The sequence below is a fragment of the Colobus angolensis genome, unplaced genomic scaffold (genome assembly GCF_000951035.1).
Source record: "Colobus angolensis palliatus isolate OR3802 unplaced genomic scaffold, Cang.pa_1.0 Scaffold134, whole genome shotgun sequence".
NCBI classification, from domain to species: Eukaryota; Metazoa; Chordata; class Mammalia; order Primates; family Cercopithecidae; genus Colobus; species Colobus angolensis.
Window position 1 is genome coordinate 6,721,827 of NW_012114422.1, and position 18,863 is coordinate 6,740,689.

Consider the following 18,863-nt stretch of genomic DNA (forward strand, 5'->3'; position numbering starts at 1 on the left):
TGTGAGACTTATTCACTACCATGAGACCAGCATTGGAGAAACCACCTCCATGATTCAATTATCTCCCACTGGGTCCCTCCCACAAAATGTGAAAAATAAGGGAATTACAATTAAAGATGAGATTTGGTTGTGGACACAGCCAAACCATTTTATTCCATGCCTGGCCCCTCACAAATCTCATATCCTCACACTTCAAAAGCAATCATGCCTTCATAATAGTCCCCAAAAGTCTTAGCTCATTTCAGTATTAACTCAAAAGTCCATAGTCCTAAGTCTCGTCTGAGACAAGGCGAGTACTTCCGCCTATGAACCTATAAAATCAGAAGAAGTTAGTTACTTTCTAGATACAATGGGGGTACAGGAATTGGATAACAGCTTTTCCAAATGGGAGAAACTGGCCAAAATGAAGGGGCTACAGGCCCCATACAAGTCCGAAATCCAGCATGGCAGTCAAACCTTAAAGCTCCAAAATAATCTTCTGTGACTACATGTCTCACATCCAGGTCACTGATGCAAGAGATGGGTTCCCATCATCTTGGGCAGCTCCACCCCTGTGGCTTTGCAGGTACAGCCTCCCTCTCACCTGCTTTCACAGGCTAGCATTGAGTATCTGTGACTTTTCCAGGCACATGCTACTCGTTCTCTGTGTCTCCCTTTCTGGGGTCTGAATACAGTGACCCTCTTCTCACAGCTCCACTAGGCAGTGCCTCAGTGGAGATTCTGTGTAGGAGCTCCAACCCCATGTTTCCCTTCACCAACACAATGGGAAAAATGTCCGCAGGGCATAACAGAGAACTCTGTGACAGTTCCTCCCATCACAGGCTTGGAAGTCTAGGAGGAAAAAACAGTTTTGTAGGTCAGACCCAGGGCCTTCCTACAGTGTGCAGTCTAGGAACTTGGTGCCCTGCATCCCAGTCACTCTAGTTATGGCTAAAGGGGCCAAGGTACAGCTCAGGCCATGGCTTCAGAGTGTGCAAGTCCTTGAGGACCCCACTCCTGCAGTAAACTTCTGTCTGGACATACAGGCATGCCCATACATCATTTGAAATCTAGGTAGATGTTTCAAAACCTCAATTCTTGACTTCTGTGCACCTGCAGGCTCAACACCACATGGAAGCTGCCAAGGCTTATGGCTTGCACACTCTGAAGCCACAGCCTGAGCTGTACCTTGGCCCCTTTAGCCATGGCAAGAGTGGCTGGGATGCAGGGCACCAAGTTCCTAGACTGCACACAGCAGGAAGACCCTGGGTCTGACCCATAAAACCATTTTTTCCTCCTAGTCCTCCAGGCCTGTGATGGGAGCACCTGCCACAGAGTTCTCTGTTATGCCCTGGAGACATTTTTCCCATTGTCTTGGCGATTAACATTTGGCTCCTCTTTACTTTCACAAATTTCTATAGCCAGCTTGTATTTCTTCTCAGAAAATGGGTTTTTCTTCACTATTGCATTGTCAGGCTGAAAATTTTCTGAACTTTTATATTCTATTTCCTTTTTAAAACTGAATGCTTTTAACAGCACCCGAGTCACCTCCTGAATACTTTGCTTCTTAGACATTTCTTCCACCAGATACAGTAAATCATCTCCCTCATGTTCAAAGTTCCACAAATCTCTATGGCAGGTGAAAAATGCTGCCAGTCTCTTTACTAAAACATAGCAAGAGTCACCTTTACTACAGTTCCCAACAAGTTCCTCATCTCCATCTGAAACTATCTCAGCCTGGATTTTATTGTGCATATCATTATCAGCATTTTGCTCAAAGTCATTCAACAAGTCTCTAGGAAGTTCCAATCTTTCCCACATTTTTCTGTCTTCTCCTGAGCCCTTCCAACTGTTCCCACCTCTGCCTATTACCCAGCTCCAAAGCCACTTCCACATTTTGGGTATCTTTACAGCAGCACCCACTCCCAGTACCAATTTACTGTATTAGTCCACTTTCACACTGCTGAAAAAGACATACTCAAGACTGGGTAATTTATAAAGAAAAAGAGGTTTAATGTACTCATAGTTCCAAGTGGCTGGGGAGGCCTCACAATTATAGCAGAAGAAGAAAAGCACATCTTACATGGTGACAGTCAAGATAGAATGAGAACCAAGTGAAAGGGGAAACCCCTTATAAAATCATCAGATCTTATGAGACTTAGCACTACTACGAGAACAGTTTGGGAGAAACTGCCCCATGACTAAATTGTCTCCCACTGTGTCTCTCCCACAACACATGGGAATTATGGGAGCTACAATCTAAAATGAGATTTGGGTGGAGACACAGCCAAATCATATCACTGTTCATTCATCCCTTTGCTCAAACCATTTCTGACCAAAGACAGTCTTAACACGTGGGTAATCTTTCGTACCTTCTTGGCACATCTTCAGCTTTGTGGCATAATCAGTCAATATAGAACCAATTTGGGGGAGGAGGCGGTCAATCATGCTCTTCCTTAGGCAACCACAGAGCAACTGGCAGAGATTAGGGTGGCCCACGGGATGACTATCATTACCTGAGGGCCTTTTTTGTTGTTGTTTGTGACTTGATAACTGGCTTTGCTGCCACCTAGTTAGAGAGTGTTTGGTGCTGTGCTAATGTACTTACACTTTGAGATGTACTGATTTGTGCTGCATTTTCTGAGCTTTTCTGGCCTCTGCCATAGATTTAAATGCTAGATCTAAGTCAGAAGTATTGAAAATTGACATTCAGAGACAGTATCAGCTTGTGGTCCTTCTCAAAATGATTATGAGTTCTGTGCCTCTCAGCTTAGACTTATCTGTGGGTCTTACATTTAATCATATGTCTCAGATTCAGCACAAGCCATGAATGATGCTAGACTCAGATGAACGTCTTACTCTACGACTACTGGTTGTGTGTCTCAAGCAGGTGTTAACTCCCACTCTATAGAGTGCTCAGGGGAAAGGCTGGCACACTGTGCAATAAGAATGCTTATCCGATGCTTGCCTGTCTGACAAGGAGTAGTCACCATCTGGTGTCCTCCAGTTCACATCTAAAGACAGATGGCTCAGTAGGAACCTTGTAATACCTTTGTTGTTGTTGCTACTGTTTATGAGTCTGTCATCAAAAAGATTCTGGTTCACAGAGTTATAGATGAAGAACACCCATGTCATCCCATAGCACAGCTGTGGGCTTAATTCAAACCTGACTTAAGCCTGGAGTCCCTACACCCAGTGAAGTAACAACTGCCCTGTGGGAGACCCCCAACATTTAAAATAGTGATTTGGAACTCTCTGGAGGAAGATACTTGTAAATATGGACAGAGTAGAGAAGATTGTCCTTCTTCCTGAAGTGTGTCTTATAACTCCACCCCTACAACAACAACAACAACAAACACCAGGATACAGGCAGAAGAAACAAAAATTGACATAAAGATCCACAACTGGACTCATTGAAAACACAAAATTTTCTAAAATAGTTATTCAACAGAAAGATAAAAGAACATGAATTGGATTTCACATCTCTACAATATGGGTTTTAAATTAACATATTCTGTCTGATATGTAGTACTTAAAAAATCTTTGTGGCCTTAATAGATACCAGGCTTCAAATTACAGCTATATGAGGAGATAACACTGAATGTACAATGTATCTCCTGTACTTTAGAGGAGTTACCAAACATAAAACAGAAGGCAAACATGTATGTCTCACTTTAAACATTGAAACTATTGCTTTGCCTAAATTCCTCATGGTCAGAGTGCCCATTGGCCTAAAGCATCTGATATGGACATTTTGAACCAATTAGTAATAAATTAATATTAATTATCTGGCATTTACAATTAGCTTGGCAAAATGGAGCCGCTTGGACCTGTCCTTCTGATTATAATAGTTAATACAGCCCAACTTAGATTAAAACAAGGTCTACAGTATTTAAGAACCATCAAATAACACCTACTGAAGGAAACAACTATTGTTCCTACTGCCATCCCTTTAAATAGTCCAATTTGTTCACTGTTTAAACCTGATAAAAATAAATGGCATGGGAAAGTGGATTACCACAGCCTAAATACCCTGATGCCCCTGATTAAGACATGCATATCAATATTACTGAAGTTGCTGGTTCCTATCAATAACTGGAAAATATTTTGCTATTATAGGTATAGTGAATACGTTCTATTCAGTGCTTATTTCAACAGCTTCCCAAGCATAGTTTGTTTTCACTTTTGAAGAGATATAATATACATGGGTATCTCAACAGCCCTTGTGTGACATTGCACACAAACTTTGCATGCAAGATATTAACTACAACTGATTTTCTCCAGGAATGTGTATATGCCATTACTTTGAGGGCAACAGATTCATTTGACCCCTTTATCCAGAAAATGCAAACCAAAAGGAGCCCAGAAAAAAAGGAAGATCCTCTCACCACACACCATACAAGGCCCTGCTTTCTCAGTTAATTTTCTGGTAATTATTTGATCAGCAAAAGCATATATACTTTGTCCAAATTGCAATACAAAAGGTCCTCCCACTAGTATCCCCAAGTTTCCTTTGCTACAGAGGCTTCAGTAACATCCTCTCATGATACTTAGAATCCGTGAACACACAGTCTAAACAATTTTTCTTTTGAGACAGGATCTCACTCTGTCACCCAGGCTGGAGTGCAGTGGCACTTTCAGAGTTCACTGCATTCTTGACTTTCTGGGCTCAGGTATCCTCTCATCTCAGCCTCCTGAGTATCAGGGACTCCAGGCATGCACCAGCACACCTGACTAATTTTTGTATTTTTTTGTAGAGACAAGGTTTTTGTCATGTTTCCCAGGCTGATCTCAAACTCCTGGGCTCAAGAGATCCACTTGTCTCAGCCTCCTGAGTATCAGGGACTCCAGGCATGCACCAGCACACCTGACTAATTTTTGTATTTTTTTGTAGAGACAGGGTTTTTGTCATGTTTCCCAGGCTGATCTCAAACTCCTGGGCTCAAGAGATCCACTTGTCTCAGCCTCCAAAAGTGCTAGTTCTTCTTAATACAAATAAACAACCATAATTTCCAATGGTTGTGTATTTTTGTTGGTTAAATACTACTTATTCTACAAATAAGCATTAATGTGTATAATTTTAAGACTTTTAAACACATTTTTCAAAAATGTCTTCTAGTGAATAATTTTATTATAATGGATAATCTCCGAAGCGCCATCTATTTTTAACATATCAAGAGAACAAATCAGCTATTGAGACTCCCTATAGCAGTACAAGAACCCATAAACAATCAGTATGCCTTTTGAAAACCAATTTTGCTATTAATATGTGTTATATCAACAAAATAAAATTGCATCCATTCTATTTTTAATTTTAATTGCAGCTATAATTCATCATTGTTCTCAAAATTCTGTTAAATTATATTTATTAGTGCTGACTTCCTCTGACCTCTCTTTCCATGGCCAGTTAATGTAGTACCTTGATAAGCCAATTTATCCTAAAGTCATTAGTGTACACTCTAGCCACAATAACTACTATAATCCTTTAATCTGAAAGGCAGTCCAAATGTTTAAAACCTTACATGGTTTTATTAATTACAAAACATGCAAAAATACTTATATACTCACAAATACTTTCAAATAACTAATGATTTTTAAATATTGAGAATATACTTACTTGTACAGTTAGGCAAAGTTCCAGACCATGTTCCATTGGCTGTGCACTGTCTAACTGAAGGTCCAGAAAGGATGTATCCCTCCATGCAGGAATAAATGACTGAACTAGAAAATGTTGTGCCATCAATTCGGAAGACTTTTCCATTGGCTGTGGTTCCTGGGTTACCACACTGCACAGCTATAAAACAAAGTGTTTAAGAGTATATATAAAAACAATGCAATTAGAAATTCTTCCCAAAAAAGTTAATGACTAAACTATTATCTCAAATTATTCAAAGAAACAACAAAAACCTCTAAAATAAGCAGTAAAGTATCTAGGTAGTTGAAATTCAAGATGAATGTGTGTTAATTTTATTAGCTTAATTACTGGGATGTAAATTATAACATTTTCTTAAGACTTTTTTAGTGGCTTCAGTAAAAACTCTACGGAGTAAAATAATTATTCAAGGAGTACTGTATTGACTTCAGGTATCACAAAATCTTTTAGAGAAGGGTTATAAGAATCTCTGCCTAAAGAGCAACTCATGTAAAATTGCAAGACATGTAACAATGAGTGATGAGATGCAACAGAGATTTATTACATTGATATTCCAGAAAAGACAGATACACAATTTTAATATTATAAGCATCCATGTATATTTTTGTTTATATAAGTACATAACTGTTTTGAATTAAAACGTATACATTTTATTTCTAGACCAGTGTACCAAAACCAAACTGAGTAAAAACAAAGTAATGAAATTCTAGTAATCATTTTCATTAAGTTTCAATATATTAAAAATAAAAGGTACAAACACAAATGTCTTTTTATGATTAACTTTTTATATATATGTTTACCTATTTGTCAATAATGATATGTTAATTTTTAAACTGTCTTAAAAGCAACAATATATAAATGTAACGTTTAATTTTATTGTAATATCAGAAGGCATTTTAGTACCTTACAGAAGTGAAGGCTTTTATGAATATGAAATATGATTATAATTTCAGAAAATGCCATCTGCATTCCTTGCTGCATCTTAAATATTTGTATTTGCCTATCATTTGTATAACTGTTATGTGTGTGTGTGTGTGCACGCGCATGTGTGTGTATGCATGTGTAGGCAAGAACCTTACTCATTTTACATATATACATAAAAATCAAACTCTAGATAATATTTTAAGCAGAACCTATGATAATAGCAGACATTTTTACTTTCTTCTAAATGCATTAGTGCCTGCCTAAAATAAAATTTTGGTCATGTTTACCTGTTATATATCATGATCCATACGTAGCTTGACACAATGCAAGAAGGATTTGAGATAATGTAATCTTTGTTTTAAAATGTCATGTAATTTTTATTTTGAAATACAGACCTAGGCAGGGTCAAATTTCCACACAATAAAAATCAAGAATTTCTTTAATCAGGGTGGTTTCAAGATATGGCTAAATCATACTGTTGTTTCTGTTCTCTTGACTTTAATTCCTCCACACCTAATACATAAATTTCATCTATCCAGATTTTTTTTTTTTTTTTTTTGACCGAGTCTCGCTCTGTCGCCCAGGCTGGAGTGCAGTGGTGCGATCTCGGCTCACTGCAACCTGCGCCTCCCAGGTTCACGCCATTCTCCTGCCTCAGCCTCTCGAGTAGCTAGGACTACAGGCGCCCGCCACCTCGCCCGGCTAGTTCTTTTCTTTTTGTATTTTTTAGTAGAGACGGGGTTTCACCGTGTTAGCCAGGATGGTCTCGATCTCCTGACCTCGTGATCCGCCCGCCTCAGCCTCCCAAAGTGCTGGGATTACAGGCGTGAGCCACCGCCCCCTGGCCAGACATTTTATTTGAACTAAGCACAAGTAAAATTAACTTAAAATGAAACAAGGTAAGCGTGTCATCTGTGATGAGTGAATGCTTAAAGCCCGGTGGATACAATGAAAAGAAACAGCAACTACTTTGCCTCTGCAATATTGACATTTAGGAGAAAAAGGATTTATTGTTGCCTGTGAATAAACCTGCATTTACATTTAGTACTAGTCAACCAAACCATCTCTTCTCACAAGAGTCATTTCCCAGCAGTCAACAGACATAAACTAATACAAAAGAGAGTTACCATTTTTTTTAGATTCATTAAGCACTTAATATGTCACAGCCACAACTTTTCCAAAATTATGTACTTGTCACAAAAATGCTCTAAGTTAGTGTTAACATCACCACCATTTCTTAATAGTAAACTGAGGCACAGAAAGATTAACTTGCCCAATCTCACAAAGTTAGTTAATAGCAGATTGTTCATCTAGTACAAGTTCCTAGGAATGATGCTGATAGCATATAATAAAAGCATTGAATCATATTCAGGCTAGGAAATAAGCTGAAACATAATACATGTTTATTAATTGAATATTTTTTGTGATGCATCTTTATAGGAAGTATATATGTTTGCTTTTCTTTTGTTGTTAGAGAGAACTTTTATTTTAAAAATCAAGGTATCATTTGTTTTCTTGTATCAAAGTAATAAGTAGTCATTCCTAAAATGATAAAAAAAAAAAGTATAAGGAAGAAAGTAAAGATTGCTTAAAAGTCCACCACCAAAAAATGGAAACTGATATCTATATATGCATATATGTATATATGATTATGTTTTAATATGGATATAATTATTTCAATATTCTAGGCTTTGTGTTAGGTATAGAATATACAACAGCGAAAAATTAATTGCACTACCCTTTTTAAATTCTATTTTTCTTACTTAAAATTGCAATTAAAGTATCTTTCTAACATAAAGTTTAGTAACTGTATGATTTTCCACACAGTTCATAATTTACCTAACCAATTCCCTGTTGAAAAAAATTTAGTTTGGCTTGGTTTTATTTTTCTATGATTTTTGGATATAATATACTTGAACTTATATATACAACTCTGTATATTAGTTCTATTTTTAAGATAAATATCTACAATAATTTCTGGATCATTTTTGAGTAGTGTAACTGTCATTAACAACAGTGTATTGTACATTTCAAAATAGCTAGAAGTGAGGACCTGAAATATTATCAACATATAGAAATAATAAATGCTTGTGGTGATGGATATCATAAATATTCTGATTTGATCATTACATTTATGCATGTAACAAAATATCACACGTGCCCCATTAATATGTAAAAATATGTATCAATAAAAAACCGTAAAACATTAACAATTTATATTGTTTGAAATATATTGCCATAGAACCACTCAAGATATTATGACAATATACACTTGCATTGATAGCATAAGACTTTGCTTGTGTTCACACCTTCTCTGTAACATATTTGCCGTGATTTAAAAGAATCTCAGTTTGTCAAAAATGTTACTTTCTTCAAATTTGCATTTCTCTATTAATTAAATTAAGTCACTTAAATACATCCTTTAATATTTTTATTTTTACATGTGCTTTATCCTTCACATTCTGAAAAACTTTCAAATTTTATTATAAAGTATTAAAGTAATATAACAACAGTAGAAAACATTTGGAATAAAAAGTAAAAGTACCAATAATTTCACAACTCTGTCCTAGTATTGTTTTTGTGTATTTCCTTTCATACTTTCTCTTCATCATCATTTCTCATGGTTCTAATAGAGTACATAATTTTAAATCTTATTGCTAAATTTTACATAATATACATTTTCTCATATTGCTTCACGGCCCATATTGTAATATATTATTCACTATGCACTATTAGATTATGTAAACATAAAATTGCTTAAGCAATACTTTTCCTAGTATAAGATTGTTCCAAATTATTGCTACTCATAAATAGAAATAAAAATTACATTTTCATAATTTTGTGTTCTCTTTAATATTTCTACTTTTGTTAGAAAACATTCCACAAAAGTCGAGTAATAAACTGAAGCTATAGATATATCCCATGAATATTTATCATTCTATTCATTATCATTTTGAGAGCAATTTTTGTCAAATTGCTCTCCAAATACAACAATATAAATCATTTTGAAATTTTTTAAAGTTCTAGTTTTGCTGATCCTATACTTGCACACAAGAACTTTATATTACCATATTTAAAATAGGTAAAAAATGATACTTTAATATTTAATCATATTTTTTATTAGTAGTTCTGTTGAATTTTTTCTAAAGGTTACAGTTTTTTTTGATTTCTGCTTTCTGTTCATATTCTTTGTCCATTCGTCTACTAAAGTCTGTTTTAGTAAGTGATTTGTATGAACTTCATTTGTGAGAAAAATATTAATTCTATCATACTTGCTACAACTCATAGTTCTCCTTTTATCCATAACATGCATGCTAACAAAGCAGTATCAGCACCAGTCTGCATTTCATCTATAAAATATTTTGTAGGTCATCTATAAAATATTTTGTAGGTCAGCTGAACAAAGGACTGACTTAGATGTCACCCACACAATGTTGCATGTATAATGATGCCCATAGCATCATTAAAAAGACTTTGACTTTGGAAAATAAGTTTGAGAAATAAACAGTTTAGTCTGCCTTACTGTATTTTACTCAGCACTGTTTTCCAACTCGTTTCCCTATATCAACTAAGTTGCAACTCTTTCTTAAGATTATTAAAACTGACCCAGTTAAAAAAAGATAACTGTATTTTCTAGAATAATAATTAACATAATTAAATAAACATAATTAAAAATATTTCTATAGCATAGTCAATCAAAAAACCCTCAGGAAAGTTTGACTGGGAATTGTCTTCTGTTTGCAAAACCAATATGTTTGGTACAACATCAAGTAAGTTTAAAAATATTTTGCAAGTTTAGTTTCTCCAATAAAATAATCACAAAAAGAACAGTTAAAAGTCAGTAAGATAATTTTCCAGCAACATTTTATTTACTAGTCAATTTTGTAAAATATTTTTCTTTTTCCTCTTTATCTTTGTTTCTTTTTTCTTTTTCTTTCTTTTTTTTTTTTTTTTTTGAAACAAGAGTCTCGTTCTGTCACCTGGGCTAGAGTACAGTGGCATAATCATTGTTCACTGCGGCCTCTGACTCCTGGACTCAGTGATCCTCCTGCCTTAGCAACTGGAGTAGCTAGGACTACAGGCATATGCTACCACACCGGGTTAATTTTTTAAATTTTTGTAGAGATGTGGTCTCAGGCTGGGTCCCACCCAGGCTGGTTCAAACTCTTGGCCTTAAGTGATCCTCCTGCCCCAGTGTCCCAAATTGTTGGGATTACAGGCTTGAGCCACAACTGGCTCTCCTGTAAAGATTTAATTATGTTAACTCTGAGTCAGAACAATTAAAACGTTACTCAAACACCCTAAATGTTGTGAATTCTAGTAACTAAAAATTGTGCTCTACAATTAAAAATCTTAATCATATTTCTGTATGTTTCTATAGTTTTACATTTCTACATACTGGAAGCTAAGACAGACATTGAGGTTATGTTACGGTAAGAACAACTTATTCTTTTCTCTTGTCTCTACAATATAGGTACACTAGTCTCCCCTTATCCACTATTCTTTCCAAAGTTTCACTTAGTCATGGTCAATCATGGTCTAAAAATGTATGGAAAATTCCAGAAATAATCAATCTATACATTTTAAGTTCTGAGTAGCATGATGAAATATCATATCGTCCCACATGGAAAGTGAATCATTCCTTGTCCAAGGTACCCACTCTGTATATGATATCCACTTGTCAGTCATCTAATATCTGCCTTGGTTATCAGATCAAAAGATCACAAGAAGAAGGGTGAGCACAGTCCAACAAGATATTTTGAGTGAGAGACCATATTCACGTAACTCTTATTCTAGTATATTGCTATAATTGTTCTATTTTAGTATTATAGTTGTTAATCTCCTACTGTGCCTAATTTATAAATAAAACTTTATTACAGCTATGTGTGAAAAATCATAGAAATACAGGATTCGGTAGTATCTGTCGTTTCAGGCACCCACTAAAAGTCTTGGAATGTATTCCCCATGGATGAGGGACTACTGTAAAAAGGAAAGAATAAATCTTTTAAACAAATATATATATTATTATTTAAGTCTACACATTTGCTATGTTTTGAACAACGTTTGCATATATATGACCAATGAGGGTTTTCTTTGGTCAGTATAACGGGAATACAACAGTTTTATTTCATAGTTGCAGGCAGAAAAAGCTAGTAAGAGTAATTTTCCTATTTGTACTCATTTGGATTTAGATACACACTAAAATCCACCAGTATTTCCAATATATTTAATTTCTGCTTGAGATTACCTTTGCACTCTGGCTGCCTTCCGGTCCAACTGCCATTAGCTAAACATGTTCTTTCTTCTGAGCCATGAAGGATATAACCAGTATCACAAGCGAAACGTACAGTACTTTTAGTTCTGAAATCGCTTTCCTGTCTAGAGCCATGGCCGGGAGTGCCTGGATCGCCACATGTCCCAGTAGCATCACCTGCAATGCAGTATGGTTCAAGATAACCAATTTCCATAAACATTTATTAAGTTTATCAGTTAGGCCAAGGGCCTGAGAGGCATTTGTTTTTGTGCATGCTGGGTTTCAGCATACATGGAGTAAAATTGTAATTCATATTTCTTATCTGACTCCAGTCATTAAAAAAAAGTGTAAGTGAAAAAGAAAATAGTTGCAGAGTATAGTGTTTTTTTTTTTTTTAACAGTGAATTTGGAGGTGTTAAATAGGTTAAGGATATTTCATAAGTTTTTCCAAAACCCAGTTAATGACCAAGCTAATGGAAAATGTATAACTGACAGTATGATGAACTCAAATGACAACAGACTTATAAAACTAAAATCTAAAAAAAAAAAAAAAAACTGAATTCAACAATTTGCATGTTTCCTTTTCTGAATTTCCTGATTACTGATCATCTTTTTGTTGTTTTTGTTGAAGTAGAACTGTGGTGTACTAGGACATGTAAATATTACAATACAGTTCTGATAGTCTAGGATTTCTCTCTTATTTTCTCTACCAATGACCAATGATCAAAGCTGAATGAATGCATATTCCTCACATGTGAAAACATGAAAATAAAATATAAATGACCAAAATTTAGAAACTCTGACTTCAGTTTCTGATAAGAATTTTGCTCACGACTAGGCATTCATCTTTTGATTTTAGTGTTAAAGATTTACTCAGTCTTTACCTAGTCGTTTTATCATTTCTTAAATAATCCTAATCAAAATTGCCATAGTGTCAATATACACTGAGAGAGAGAGTGAGAGAGGAAAAGAGTGAGAGAGGGAGAGAGAGAAAAAAAGATAGAGAGAGAAGGGTTGAAATATAAGCATTGAAATCATTCTTTCCATTTTTCTTTTTTATTTGCCTTGTGTGTTTGGAATCCCTCATTATATGTTCTTATTTTTATGTGATGTAAAATTAGTAACCACACAAAATTTTAAGATCAGTATTTCACTTTTAAATATCTAGTACAATTTTATTTCTCAGTTTAGTAGCAGTTTCCTAATACATGGTGGGGTGGGGGCGGGGGATAAGTCTGTGTGTTCACATGTATAAGCAGTTATCCGAAAGTTAATTTACTATGAGTCACTCCAAGATAAGACTTTAATTCTCATAAAATCAATTTTATAGTTACATTAAAAATGATAGTTTTTCTAAATCTGTAGATTACATTTAAAGTCCCAGGCAGTCACTTCATAGGGATTAATCACTAGTTAAAAGATTTGGGGTTAATTTACCATTTCACTGCTTTTAACTCTAAAGTGAAAATAATGTAAAACAACTCCTAATAAGTCACCGGAATGATATCTACAGAGATAAAATAGAGTAAACACAATGGACAATATGTAAATATAAAGAAGAGGCAGAAAAATAAGCACAATATCTGGTTGATGGGTAAAAATAAGTAGTATCAACTAGGGAGCCATCATAGATCCAAAATGTAAACGCTTTCTTTGAAAAAAAGTGGTAACTTAAATGCTTATCTCAGAAAAGATTTATCAAATGCTCTGTGAACAAATTATTAATTAAAATATCTTTAATATTTATGCAAAGATAACTCTATTGAGGTTATAAGGATTCAAAAGATATACATCACTTATTAATATTAGGATAGATAAATATCTTTAATAAAATGAATTAGATTAGTCCAATTTAAAACGTTTTGGACTTTATTTTAAAATTATATCATTAAAGTAATCAATTGCTTAGAAAGTTAAACAGAACTGAACTCTGACAGAAAATCACTGATACAATATTGCCTTCTGGGGAAAATTACATGTGGTATCTGCTAAAATGGAATAGATACTTTAGCTTGAATAGTTTCACCATTTTAACAAACAAAAATGCTTCATACAGTGTAGCATCCTAAAACCATAAATTCATTAAATTAGCAACACAGTTCAAAACACATACTTGTAATTTATCATCTACAACATCAGTTACCCGCATTTATGTAGGCTTACACATATTCCAGTAATGTATAAGCAGTGTTTCAGCTTTTCTTATGAGATTTTTCAGAGAGAAATATATTGAAGTCTTTAGATTGTTTTGTGTATATGTTACTACTACTACTAACAATAATGTAATTTCCAACACACGTTGTCTAATTTTCCAAGTGGTACCTGAACAATGAGGTTGTGATCCACTCCAATGGCCATTCAATTGGCAGGTTCTTGATGACTGGCCTAGAAGGGAACGCTTTCCTGTGCAGGAATAGTGAACAGTAGACCCAAAAGTATACTTCTCGCCAGACAGGACTGCATTAGGAGGAATGCCAGGGTGTCCACAGTCAATCACTACAATACATAATTATTGAATATAAAATTTTTTTATATCTCCTATCGAACAACCTATACCAGCATGTTTATACAATAAATCAGAAATAAATGTTCTGCTCAAACATCTAAAGCCCCCAGAAATGAAACATATATGTTGAAGGTGGCTTTTTAAAAATAAAGTGAAGTTTGCAGCTATAGGAGCCGTTCTGTTAACTTATTCTTTTGTGGATGAGTTTAACAGCAACTTTATAAGCTAAGTAATAATTGAGTTATTATGATAAATCTGTACATGTAAGAGTGATGAATGTGTGTTCACATATATATGTGTATGAGTTCTAACTGCATCTGTGCCTGATAAAACATGTACAAGTCAAGGAGAAGATTAATATGGATTCGCTAAGTAAGGACAAAGGACACCATGTGGATTCAAAGTGAAGCCATACAGAAATTACATGAAAAAAACTTTGAGGGTTAAGGAGATTCAGTGAAGATTGATCTGTGATTCACGATTTAATAGATAGTCTAGAATCATTACAAGTCAGTAATGAATAAATTATGCTGTACAAAGACAATACGCAGTGGCTTATAAACTAAAACACTGCTAAGCATAGCAGAATTAAAAGTCAATACATGAGAAAGTATTATTTATGAGTGATAGGTAGTTTCAGAATTTAACGTATGTCCCCTGTTAGTTGTACTCAGAAAAATACTGAGTGTCACATATCTCTAGAATATCAAACAGCACGTGAGGACATAAAAACTTAATAAAACCTTTCAGTATATAATACTGTACCAGGGAGAGCTACAGGAAATGATAAAGCAAAAAGCATATGAGAGCTCAGAACACCTGAAGAACTTCAGGTTTACACGTCCTATGAAAATATTTTTAACTTTAATGTGGTAGCTACATAAGAATAAGTAAGTAAATTATTCAAATAATTAGACCAGTCAACACAAATAAGTCAAATGAATTTTTTTTTTTTTTTTTTGACGGAGTCTCGCTCTGTCGCCCAGGCTGGAGGGCAGTGGCCGGATCTCAGCTCACTGCAAGCTCCGCCTCCCGAGTTCACGCCATTCTCCTGCCTCAGCCTCCCGAGTAGCTGGGACTACAGGCGCCCGCCACCTCGCCCGGCTAGTTTTCTGTATTTTTAGTAGAGACGGGGTTTCACCGTGTTAGCCAGGATGGTCTCGATCTCCTGACCTCATGATCCACCCGTCTCGGCCTCCCAAAGTGCTGGGATTACAGGCTTGAGCCACCGCGCCCGGCCCAAGTCAAATGAATTTTAATCAGCAGGCCAAATTACTGAACTATATGCATAGAATCTGGTATTTTATAGACACAGCAAAAAGTGTTGTTTCTTCTTTAGTACATGAATGTTGTCACAAAATGTTCATAGAAGTCAACCCCATGAACATAAAAAATCCTCTAAATGAAACATAATCGTAAAATAATTTTATAATTTAGCAATTTACTAAAACCAAAAATTACTTGCCAAAAATGAACAGTTTCTTCACACCCTATTCATTCAGTCTATGAAATTGTTCTCTTCCCTGTCAAGTCCAAGACTCACCAACCATTTGAGATCTAGCTCAGTTTGAGACCTATCAATTGACTGAATTGCTAGAATTTATGTTCACTCCTCTATGCCTTCACAGAAGTTTGATTTATATCTGCTAAATTATTTTTCTCACTACGTGTGTTACTTATAAGCATTTTGGCTGTAATTAATTTTATGTACATTCTACAACTCCTATTATAACATATAACAAAATGCGCTTATTAGATATTCACTGACTAGAAAGATGATGAATATTAAAAATTATTGCATTAACAAGTATATATGTCTCTATATGACAAACATTTAAGATCAATAAGTTTTAAGTAACACCTTTGTGTAAATCTTCATGTATTCTGAATCCATCATGGATGTTTAAGACTAATTTTGCCTTAAATGAAATATTAAATGTTAGTACAGAATAGAAGTATAGTTGCCTCTTATAGATGATAATATTGTAAAGTAGGAAAATGACTACTTTTCATATTTTATCTGCTCCAAAGTGCAAAATCAAAGAATGATAGATAAATATTTATCACATTAATTTTAAGAAAATTGTTTGTACACTGAATTTGCAAAATATAGAAAAGTATAATTTTGAAACAGGAAAACAATAAAATCAATATGCTTCTCTATGATATATATCTTTAGGTAGTTTTATAAAGACAATAAACATCCATATGGTTTCCATGACATGTTCTCAAGAAACAATTCACATTATCTACTTACTGATACATTCTGGTAAAGGTTTGTCCCATTGTCCATTTGGTTGACATATCAAAACTGAAGATCCAAATAAAAAATATCCAGGATTGCAGTCATAGAATACCACAGTGCCATAAGTAAAATTTCCATGTTCTATTTTACTTTCTCTCTTAGAATTGGCTGGAATTCCAGGATCAGAACAGTTGACCACTAAACAAATGACAAATTTTGAAACATATGTTTGCAACAATATACGTATACCTATATAGATTCATATTAGAAATTTACATACTTAGTTTCAAAAGTAAATTTATTCAAACAACCAGATTCCAATAATAAAATTAATCCCATGGATTATCTAGAAAATGGACTGAAATTTATGTAGTAGGAAATACAGAAGAAAGAAAATAATCTGGCAAAAGTTAGGAAAATAGCAACTTTGTAAGTATTGTGCTGAGTATGAATTTAAAAAATGATATCTTTTAAGCTATAGTTGAACTGTAAGAAAACAACATGCAGGAAAATGATAATTTGCTTGTATTTTTTCAGAAAATATGAAATACACTTATTTGCAAACTGGAAAAACATCAAAGAGTTCTCCTTAATCTGTTTCTATAGATTAAAAAATGAATAAAGCCCCAATACAAGAGTAATGACAATCCAGGCCCATATATAGTTTTCAGAAAAATAAAAAGAAAATAAATGCCATAATTAGTAAATTTCACTAATTATGAAGCAAATTGCAAGTAAAAATAATCTCAATTACGTTTTATATGCCGTCACAAAATAGATACAAATAAGAAAGTTAGAAATTAACTCTACTACTTTTAACTTTTAAAAATATGTTACAAATTTAGAAAACGGAAAGCATTGTTAATGAGATGACATCAGTATTAAACCTTGTTTTATTAGATAAAAACTTTTTGCTATTATGCTTAAGCTGTTTTAAGTGTATCACTGATGTTTATGTGAACATTATTACCATGTCCCAAATGGGAATATACTTAGACATTTACCTTTGCACACAGGTGGAGGATGGCTCCACTGTCTGTTGGCCTGGCACTGTGCCTTCATTGGCCCTTGCATAAGATACCCAATATTGCATGAGAATGTTACCACATCATTAAAGTTGAACCCATTTCCACTTGTTCTTCCATAAATTGGACTACCAGGGTGACCACAGCTAACAGCTAATATGATGTGGCAGGAGGACAGGGAAGGAAACACAGAAAAAAAATAGTTATCAGTTATTGCATTATTGATTATACTTAATCCTTTCAAACAAAGTTGAAAGAAGACTACTTTTATCTGGAAATATATGGAAAGTATATTTACTAACGTAAATGAACAAAGTAGAATGTCAAAATAGTCTAACAGCATTATTATATTAGTAAATAGATAATTATTTAAAATTGTGATAATTTTATGCAAGTGGTACATAGGTATTTTAAGTTTCATGGTACCTATTTCATCCTTTCTCTCTACTTTTTTGGGGAGGCAAAGAGCAGAGTATTGAAATGCAAAGAAATCTGGGGAATAATTAAAGTTCATGTCCATAACCAATAGCAAAAAACAAAACTGGCCAGGTGTGGTGAGTCATGCCTATAATCCCAGTGCTTTGGGAGGCTGGGGTGGGAGGATTGCTTGAGGAGAAGAGTTAAGGCTGTGGTGAGCATGATCATAGCTATGCACATATATCATAGTGAGCTATGATCATGCCACTGCACTCCAGACTGGATGACAGAATGAGATCTTGTGCTTAAAAAAACAAAGTTAAAAAATAGAAAAGAGCAAAACTAAACCAGTTTCCCTTGTCTAGTTAATAATTGAGGATATTTAAAGGCAGTTTTTTGCATTTAATTTTGAAATAGTTCTTTTAACATTATACAACCAATTTTTATGAATGGTATATTGATAAAGCAAATGTGTGCTTGCAAAGTAAATTAATGTGACTACATAATGCAGAAAATAGAAAATGATACACAAAGGCTGCAGTAGAATTTTCATTAATATTTTGAGACATATGCTCAAAATATTCTCTAGAACAATCAATCTTACTGGTTTCTTTCCTTTATCATTGATATTTGATAATATAATTTTTCTTGGAAATAATATTCTTAATTAGATAAATTATTTAGGGTCTTTTAATGCTGTGTCCCACTATAAATTTTACATAGTGCTGGCTTTCCCCAAACACTATTTCTATGAACTGTTTTATTGCATTATCTCACTCTATTAATCAGAGCAACTTCAGTAATAGTGCTTCCTAATTGGGCATAGGAAACGACCACAGTCATTTTTAGTACTTAGGAAA

General features: G+C 34.3%; 1 protein-coding gene across 2 annotated transcripts in view; it reads right to left on the minus strand.

Annotated features, from left to right (window-relative positions):
• The window catches only part of CSMD3 (CUB and Sushi multiple domains 3), a 1,254,780-nt gene that overhangs the window by 53,325 nt on the left and 1,182,592 nt on the right, over positions 1-18,863 (minus strand). For both annotated transcript variants that reach the window (XM_011934353.1, XM_011934352.1), the window contains 5 exons: positions 17,566-17,739; positions 16,574-16,759; positions 14,133-14,306; positions 11,805-11,987; positions 5,597-5,773 (listed from right to left, as the gene is read on the minus strand). In XM_011934353.1, the coding sequence (XP_011789743.1) occupies positions 5,597-5,773; positions 11,805-11,987; positions 14,133-14,306; positions 16,574-16,759; positions 17,566-17,739 (894 nt within the window). The remainder of the gene's footprint in view (positions 1-5,596; positions 5,774-11,804; positions 11,988-14,132; positions 14,307-16,573; positions 16,760-17,565; positions 17,740-18,863) is intronic.